At 37.6% G+C, this 10,299-nt stretch overlaps 1 protein-coding gene across 2 annotated transcripts in view; it reads right to left on the minus strand.

Annotated features, from left to right (window-relative positions):
• The window catches only part of LOC139964225 (uncharacterized), a 184,854-nt gene that overhangs the window by 122,518 nt on the left and 52,037 nt on the right, over positions 1 to 10,299 (minus strand). For both annotated transcript variants that reach the window (XM_071965669.1, XM_071965668.1), the window contains exons 4-5: positions 5,056 to 5,227; positions 811 to 918 (exon numbers count right to left, since the gene is read on the minus strand). In XM_071965669.1, coding sequence (XP_071821770.1) covers positions 811 to 918; positions 5,056 to 5,227 — 280 coding nt within the window. The remainder of the gene's footprint in view (positions 1 to 810; positions 919 to 5,055; positions 5,228 to 10,299) is intronic.

Below are 10,299 nucleotides of genomic sequence, written 5' to 3' on the forward strand. Positions count from 1 at the left end.
CAATACAAAGTGGTACCAAACAGAGTAGTACGACACAGTGTGCAGACAGAGGGGTACCAAACAGTGTGGTACCATACAGAGTGGTACACACAGAATGGTACAACACAGAGTGGTACCACACAGTGTGCAGGCACAGTGCTACCACACACAGTGGTACCACACTGAGTGCTACCACACAGAATGGTACCACACAGAGTGGTCCACACAGAATGGTACAACACGGAGTGGTACCACACAGTGCAGACACACTGCTACCACAAACAGTTGTACCACACTGAGTGCTACCTGACAGAGTGGTAAAACACACAGTGGTAACACACTGAGTCTTCCACACAGAATGGTACCACACAGAGTGGTCCACACAGAATGGTACCACACAGGGTGGTACCACACAGTGTGCAGACACAGTGCTACCACACACAGTGCTATCACACAGAGTGCTACCAAACAGAGTGAAAACAAACAGAGTGGGTAACACAGAGTGACTGCAAGATTCAGGGATTTGATTTCAATTTCCAATGATGGCATTTATAATTAGCATCTACAGTAATTCAAATATCAACTTTGATCGTTCTGATGTTACTTCAGAGGTGCTTTGTTGTGGGAAATAAACCTATGTGAATCTTTCTTTGGTGGTGTAGCAAACTTTAACAACATTGTACTAAGATTAGAATACAGAACATATTCATCTTTGATAATGTCACTGTCATATACTTCGAAGCATGCCCCTTTAAATCATGTCAAACCTGCCTGCTCAGAATATATTTCAAGATAAGATTATACACAAATATTTTCTGAAAAAGTTCTTACCTCACTGACAATCTCTCGCATCGGGGTTTCACAGTCTGGTGTATATAACTCACACTGGCTAAAAGCTGCTCCTGGGTCTGGGATTATAAGCATTTGTTGAACAGCACCCTTTTGATAAAAACAGTGAAAAAGGGCATTATGAATAACATGAGATTAAATGCAAACTTTTCTTAAGATAACCAGTTTACCTTCATAAATAATTATGGCCAGTGAAACCCCTTGACTCTGCAACTACTGTGTCAAGTGGAGGAAGTTTTTATGACCCTTATTCTTGGAATGACATTGCTTTGTCCTTCATGTGTACCAATAAGAGTAAACCAATACTAATATCTAACCCATAAGCCAACAGATTCAAAATCGAAGCTTTCCCATGAAATGGAGTTCTCTGCAAACAGGTAACCCATGTCCACCTCTTTGTGTATGAGCTCATTCTCTGGGACTAATTACTAAGTTGTTTACACCTGGTGTCTTAGTAGTTGTTGAGTGTTGTTGGTGTTTCTCAATGAGTAAGACGATCAGCTGGTTATTTATCTCCCTATTTGGCTAGACTGGAAGTTGTATTATCTGTGGTGTCTTAATCAAATCATGTTAAAACATCTACCAAACAAAGCCTGTGAACAACTTTCAATCTACAACGTTTCATAAAATCCTTCATAGTAAATCGTAAACATTTGAATGAATCTACGAGGCTACTACAACTACTAGCGCTAATAAAGCAAACGTGCAAACAATGAATAGATGTAAAACCTTGTAGCTGTGTGATGATTATTATGCAAGAGTATTCTGTAGATCTAGGACGTTCAACGTTCTAGGCTAGGCTCTAGCCTAGCGTGATAGCAGGCACATATTTGGCACATTGAAATTAAATCACATCGCAATCGACACACTCAATCAGACATCCTATAAATGTGAACCAGGCCAGTAATGAAGAAATTATAAACATATGTTTGAAGAAATGAAATATACTTTTAAAATCGTCAAAGATTAATAACTTTCAAATTTGGGATTATGCGCAATAATCAAACATTGCTGGACTGAATACTGCTCTGCAAAACAAGAGCATGAATTTAAGCGGAGCAGACTTGTGCTTTTTTTCTAACACAGCTACAGTGCTTGTGTATAGCATTGTGCCTTTGTGAGAACCTGCACATTTGCGATATTTGCTGACAAACTGTTTTAGTGTTGTTTTGATAGGTTCGGCTATTTTTCAAAAGCAGATTATGTGTAGTGCTAGCTTGTAGTTGAGTAATCGCAACTTAGGTTTTGATCACGATTAATCTAACTTCAAAAGTGTAATCGCGACTACTGGGGATTAATCGATTACGACTATCAGCACTACTAAAGACCATGGTGGCCATGACCATGCATGCTGGCTTTCAACCTCATGGCCGCACACACATGACACATATGACAAGCTACCTGCAGTACAACGTGTATACAGTACTATACTGTGCATGTGCGCATATGGCATGCTAGTGTATGTTGCTGCAATGTCCTGGCACTGTATACCCAGGGCTTGCCCTCTGTCTCTTGAAATGATCAGAAACAATCACAGATATCATTTTTCACTACCAGTGAATTCCGCAACCCAACATCATTAATCATGAACAGTGTCCTACACCACATAAAATGTCTATAACTTTACACAATAAAGTTCTGTCCAAGATTTTCACAAAGTTGATCTCCGTAGGACTAGTCACTAGTAGTAAGACTTAAATGCCTCAGACCGATAGACTAGGCCTGCATAGCTTAACGTTATGGTACTCACCTACAAGACTAAATCGATACATTGTGCGTATACGGCTCTCGCGCAACGCGTTAGGAAATCGTTAGGAAATCGCAGGACGAATCATAACTAAAAAAGTAATCCCTGGGCATATATTTGAAACGTCAGTGTACACGATGTCAGGCAACTCCAGTAATGTAACTTGGGGAATACTTTTATAACCACACTGTCCCAGATTTTGTTGTCTTAGAATGTGGTGACACCTCAGTTCTGTCTAAGAGCCAGCAGGCCCAGCGTATAAGAAGACCTAACCAGTCTCCATATGGAACAAGAGAAGAGCATGATAGGGCTCCTTTAAACAGACATAATAAGGCCAAAATCATTATACCAACTGAATACCAAACTTGATTTCAGTGAATTAATAAATGAAACATTTTCAAATCAACCTTTTACACTGTTTGTTAATTTTTGGTGCTCTCATTTGGACAACCAAAAAATCATTCGGACAACCAAATATGAAGGCAAGGTTGTCCGAAAGGCTTAAAAATGAGCCCTGTATAGCCAATGTTGTTTATTGGATTGTGTAAATTATTTCTGTAATGGGTACTCTGAAGGTTACACTAAGCCTATATATGTCACCTGTATATATATTAGGATTTATCTTTTGTGGAATCCATTAGCTAGTTCATAGCTAATGTATGTTCTTTCCAATTGTGACAGTTCCCGTCAGGAGTTGACCCTAAATATAGTTTATCTAATGGTCTGTCTATGCTATTTATATGAAAGATTCTTTTTATCTTAGGTATGTATGGTTTTACATTATTTTTGTATTTATGCATGTATTTGTCTATTAGGAATATGCTAGTAACTGGGTTTAGGGCAATTAGCACCTATCTGAGACTTACTGCATGGTGTCCATAATTGACTGCCACAATGGCTAGATGCAAGCTTTATAACTTATGCTATTGCCTGGGACCATATTTCATTCATATATAGCCTTAACAATTAGCATGAGCTTATTGTAGATTGTCTCATAATGCAGTTGGTATTAAGCCCCATTCCTATTGATTAAATAATCTCATATATATATGAGATTATTTATCCAAATCATATTTGGCGGTGGCTAAAACTTCATCCAACACATGCTGCATGAAGTAAATGACTCTCCGTGGTCGTTTCTGTGACCTGTGACCGTATAGCATGTTGTCACTCATGATTATGATCATGATGTCTGTACATCTCGTGTGTATGAGTGTAAGTACGTACAATCATATATATGATCCACATCGATATGGGTTCACTGGGTTTCCATTTGGCATGTTTCCTACAAGATTTCTAACCGCAGGCGCGTAGCCAAGAGGGGGGGGGGGGCGAAAGGTGGAGACCGCCCCTTCCCCCTCGAGCACATTTTTTTGGTATTTGTTTATGATTTCGAAGTTTTATAGTAGCCGTTATAAGAGGTTTTAATATTTGTACACCAATAAATTAACTGTGTCTGAATTTTCGGAAATTCCTTGACCAACATTCTTCATCATACTTCCCTCTACGCGTGCAATTTTGACCGGTCTGTTACGGGTTGAAGGGTTTTTTTCTATATTGGTTGTCCATAAATGAAATTTTGTGCAACATTATGGGTATGTTTTGAAGTGAATTATTATTCAAATTCTGAACAAATAATGGGCTTAAAACCTTGAAAAGTGGGGCTGACGGGTATTGTGGGGCGTTACATAGAAATACCTACAAAAGTAATGATCCACAGGAGATGCGATGAGGTCGAACATGATATGTGACTGGTGACAATCTTGAAAAAGGTTATGAATGAAAATAAACTATTGGGAAAAACTTGGTTCTCAGGCAAAATTGTACATATGGTTGGTCATTTTCAAGCCGGAAAGTGCCATTTCCGGTGATCTGGGGGGCTATCAAAACCAGAAATTTTCTTGTACGCTGCGCGCCAACTAATGGTGGCGCTCCGCTTGGATAGTAATTCGCCTGCATCCGAGCAAATGTCCCCCCCCCCCCCAATATTTGAAACAAATCGCCGCCCCTGGATGGGACTCATTCATGTGTTATTGATAGTTAAATGTTCTTATCATGAATACGCAAAGATGTTCATATCTATCTTGTCATTGCTTCTTTAAATTGTAAACACATAATGTGCTTAACGTTTTAAGCTTTGTATGTTCAATTCTAATTTTGTGTTTGTGTTGTTTTCCTAGATGAGTTAGTAGTTTTTATATGTCATGAGGTGCATGGGGAATATGTGCCTAACATCCAGGTATCTCTGTGCAGGTAGGAGACCTTAGAATAGCTAAAAGAAACAAAACCTGCTCCCCTTAATTCATACAAATGTCCCCTGGGTGGGAGCATTGAACCTGGGGTTATAAATACATCAGCTGTATGATGTTTATTATATACACACTTGTCCCTTATATATGAACAATAAAATAAGTTGTATGACAGTGTTTGACGGTCCCATCTACAGTAAGTAGCTAAAGCTGTGTGTCTGTTCAACTCACCTCGAATGATCTGTCGGTGAATAACTGCATTCCAAATACAATTGTTCCAGCTTCCGTTCTAAAATTGGCTGGGACAGATCTTCTTAAATTTTTTGTAATATTAAGACGGGGATCACAATCAAGAATACCTGTAACTACACGACCTCTTACACTGAAAGCAAGTCTATGCCATCTGCAAAACAAACAAAAAAACACACACAATAAGTTAGTTTTAAATCACAAATTAACAACTATAGAGCTCTCTCGGAAATAACTCTAACACTGAAAACAAGTCTGTACCATCTGCAAAACAAAAAAACACACACAATAAGTTAGTTTTAAATGACAATTTAACAACCTAACTCTCGGAAATAACTCTTACACTGAAAGCAAGTCTGTACCATCTGCAAAACAAAAAAAACACACACAATAAGTTAGTTTTAAATAAGGGGTTAATCAACGGTCTAGCGTGCGTTACTCACAGGATTAATGCACGATCGGGGGATAATGCAAGCGATGCACGAGGGCGGAGCCCGAGTGCATCCAGCGATAGCATTAACACCCGGAGTGCATTAATCATGTGAGTAACGCACGCTAGACCGTTGATTAACCCCGTTCATTCATACACTACCATTTGTGTGGGGGAAAATCATAAAACAAAACATTTTTGGTTACATATAACCAAAGATTTATTAAAGTGATGCCCCGTAATTTTACCGTGCGTTACTCACAGGATTAACCACGGTCAGCTCACCTGAATGGACCAATAGGATTTAGGAATCTTTACTAATTATGAATGAATCACAATTTAACAACCTAGAGCTCGGAAATAACTCTTACACTGAAAGCAAGTCTATACCATCTGCAAAACAAAAGAATCGTACACAACCTATATCTGTAGCTCTCGGAAGTAGTCCATGCACACTTGAAACAAGTCAATAACAAACAGACCTTTGCATTTCGAATGTTTTTGCATTTTTGCACATGTATGCATGATTTAACATCAAACAAAATAATGCAAACACCTGCAGTAAAATTATGTTAGACTAAAATATATCTTATTTTTGCAATAAAGATTTAGTCATTTACACCAACAAGACCAGAGTGAAGGCCCTCCCAGTGGTTATACTTGCCTTAATAGTATATGCAGAACAAGCATTCAAACAGTTGACATATTCTGGTATATTCTATAGGAATATGTCTTGCAGAATTTTATATCAGGGCATTGAAGAATGTTTTATCAGGGAACTGCTACTTGGGAACTAACTCATCAAAAATTCTTTTAAATCATCTTTAGGTGAAGGATTGTAAACACAACACTGTCAACAAGATCATTATCAGTGACCCAATTGCTCTAAATGAACCAGCTTATACTCCCTAGAGATTGTAGCAGTTTTGGCAAATTTGTTAGAATTGGCTAACACATTAAGTCTACCAAAAGAATGGACGTCCCATTTTTACCTGTGACAATTTGTGATTATTTCTGTCACTACATCTATAGATGATCAGATCAATGGTTGACCTATTGTTAAGGTCAAGTGGTGAAAACTGATAAACTGACTTTAGCTAGCTCAATGCCTGTATTTAATGATCAGAAGGAATGTGCCATTTAACGGTTCTTTGCAGATAATCTTTGACCTCTTAAGTAGCTGAAATTAACAATGACATTTTACAGCAGCTGTTATGTAGAGTGATATGGTATGGTGAGAGGGAAATACTGTGAAAGTGTGGTTTAAATATTTGGAACTACAATTAAGAGTATACAATTCATACGCATGTTATTTACTATACGCTGTGTCCTTTCACATACTGGAGTGCTGAAACCAAGACTGATCATTATCTTACATGAGGATGTCCCTAAGTTAGAAGAAAGCTTTATTAATTGTTAGGAAAATTTGAAGTACCCCGCAGTTTGCATTTTTTCCTCCCATTACCGGTTGGGTGATAAAAGCTAGCCATCACTGATCAACATTAGTGCAGCTCACGTCTACCCAAACTTATGCAGTATGTATACCTAGGGCATATAATCTTGCAATACACCAAAGCAACTACGCTATGCATAATGTACATGGAGAGTAAACTTCTAATAAAGAGTGCTGCTATAGAAGAAACTGCCACAAAGCCTATGGTAACAAAGTTCAAGTCAAGGCAAAGCAAAACTTCACTGAAATACAGAGAATGCCAAAAATCTCTTTGAACAATCGAATAAAAAGGACACAACGCAGCTTCAAGTTTGTCCACTTTGCAGCTGGACGTGTCATCCACTTAACAATGCCTAAATCGATCAATCAACATGAACCACTGGGTTTGCCTGCTGCCAAATATCTAGCCTACTGGCAAGTTAACTTTGTAAATGTGCTTTAGTCTAATGTACTGTTATTCCCATGACTGGTATGCTATATTTTCTGGTCTGGGAGCAAGGTTATTACGATATCTATATTATAAACACTTCGAGTTTTAGTGCGTAAAACAAGATATAAGCCCAAACTATGCACAATTGCAGGAAGCAGCATATCACTACCACAAAGAACGGTTAGGCCTACAGTAGGTGTAAACGTCTTCATATTATATGTTACTGGAGATCCAACGTTAGGCCCTTATCTTAATTTGAAGGGTATTCACATATGCCACACAACAGACATACATAAGAATAGGTTACTTTGTCGGTCAGACACATCTAGCTGTTTGACTTTCTGAATTCGACTGTATCCATCCATACTAGGATCCAGGATACTAGAATCCAGGATACTAGGATCCAGGATACTAGGATCCAGGATACTAGGATCCAGGATACTAGGATCCAGGATACTAGGATCCAGGATACTAGGATCCAGGATACTAGGATCCAGGATACTAGGATCCAGGATACTAGGATCCAGGATACTAGGATCCAGGATACTAGGATCCAGGATACTAGGATCCAGGATACTAGGATCCAGGATACTAGGATCCAGGATACTAGGATCCAGGAAACTAGGATCCAGGATACTAGGATCCAGGATACTAGGATCCAGGATACTAGGATCCAGGATACTAGGATCCAGGATACTAGGATCCAGGATACTAGGATCCAGGATACTAGAATCCAGGATACTAGGATCCAGGATACTAGGATCCAGGCTGCTAGGATCCAGGATGCTAGGATCCAGGATACTAGGATCCAGGCTGCCATGATTCGCCTTCAATTCCCGATGGAACAGTAAAAATAAATGCTTATAAGCAATCATTTCGTTTCGTATACTTGAAATTTTATTTTCACTTGTTATAAATACCGCATATAAACTTTACCTTATAAACGTTAAATTCACACTTTATAATCATCACGTCCACACTTAATAAACGTTAAATTCACTACACAAACTTTAAATTCACAATTTATAAACTTTACATTCACACTTGGGATGGAAACATTTTAACAGTCATAATTTTGCAAACAGCGGTCATTTTCAGATACGTATTTTCAAGTAAAACAGTTATTATTATTATTATTATTACACGAGATTTATATAGCGCCTTATTCAATTAAAAAATTGCTCTAAAGCGCTTTACAGCAAAAGATAAAAAATTTGTTAAAAGTAAAAAAAAAAAAAAAAAAAAAAGGTAAATAAAGTTAAAAAGGATATAAAAGTTAAGATTGTATAGAAACATAGAAATGTTAAAACATAAATAGAAAAATAAATAGAAAAATTATGACTAAAATACAATAATAACACCTAAAATAAGTATGTACAGCAAGTAAAAATTAAGTACATTAATCTGTGTTGGCAGCTCTGAAAAACAATGTTTTAAGTAATTTCTTGAATTGCGTTAAGTCTATATTAATATTGCATATGTCCTGGGGTAAGTTATGTTATGTCCTGGGGTAAGTTAAAAAAAATAAAATAAAAAAATAAAATAAAAAGTTCAAAGTTTGAATTAATATATTGCAGTTTTGATACCAATTGAAATTGGACTGACACAAAACCTTGAAATTGCGGTATTATGTCATAATTTCGAAAAAATAGTAGAAATAAGAAGAATAAAAAGTCGGAATCACGAAACCGAAATATCGCACAACATATAAAAAACAAATCAAACGAGAAGAATTTTGGGTAAACAGTTGAAATTGCGATGAAACAAGTCGCTTTTCCGAACCAGAATGAAAACATTTCATGGTTCCTTGCTGCTGTTCATTAGTTCCATTCATAGGGAAATTTCTAACAAAGCCCTAATACAACAACAGTAATTTATGCTCACAAACTTTTGTTGCCAAAGTAATGCTAAGCCCTGATATCAATTGCAACACACCTCAGTGTGTGAAGACTATCTACCATTATCATCATACCAAGTTTGACGAAATTCCGACTAGTAATAGTAGCCAAGTAATTGCAATTTGGAGTATTTCACATTTGACCCCATGACCTCATTAATATTCATGAAATGAGCACCAACATCAACAGGGTTAATCTACTTACTATGGGCCACCCACTCACCAAGTATGGTAATGATTGGTCATTCCCTTGTTGAGTTATTGTGCATACAAACTTTTCATAACGAAATAATGCTAGCCCCCCCCCCCCCTTATAAACATGCATGATATCAATTGCAACACACATCATTGTGTGGAGACTATCTACCAATATCATCATACCAAGTTTGACGAAATTCCAATAAATAGTAGCCAAGTTATTGCAACTTGGGAGTTTTTCACGTTTGACCCGTGACCTCATTAATATTTTTTAACTTTGACCTCGTATAACTTCGCACACGAAGGTCACATTGGGGTCAACCTATTGTCATTTATGATCAGAAGGCACCTTTGACATCTGAAAATAGCATCGAAACTGTAAAAATCCCCAAAACACGAAAAGGTCACCAGAGGTCAAATTGAGGTCAAGGGTCACCCAGATGCGGGTCGACAACTGGATTACATTGAAGCAACTCCCAACCTTAACGGACAGTTCGTTCTCAAGTTATCACAAAAATACTAGTTTTTTATCATTAAATGACCTTTGGTGACCTCGGATCACATGACCGTTAAGTTTCAAAATATTCCCCTATACCATTTGCAACTTGTCCCAAAATATCAACCGTGTCACACCTTGGAACTGAGAGTTATTGCATTAAATGTCTTAAAATTAACTTTGACCTCGTATAACTCCGCACACAAAGGTCACACGGGGGTCAACCCATTGACATTTATGATCAGAAGGTACCTTTGACATCTGAAAATAGCATCGAAACTGTAAAAATCCCCAAAACATGAAAAGGTCACCAGAGGTCAAA

The sequence above is a fragment of the Apostichopus japonicus genome, chromosome 22 (assembly GCF_037975245.1).
Source record: "Apostichopus japonicus isolate 1M-3 chromosome 22, ASM3797524v1, whole genome shotgun sequence".
Lineage (NCBI taxonomy): Eukaryota > Metazoa > Echinodermata > Holothuroidea > Aspidochirotida > Stichopodidae > Apostichopus > Apostichopus japonicus.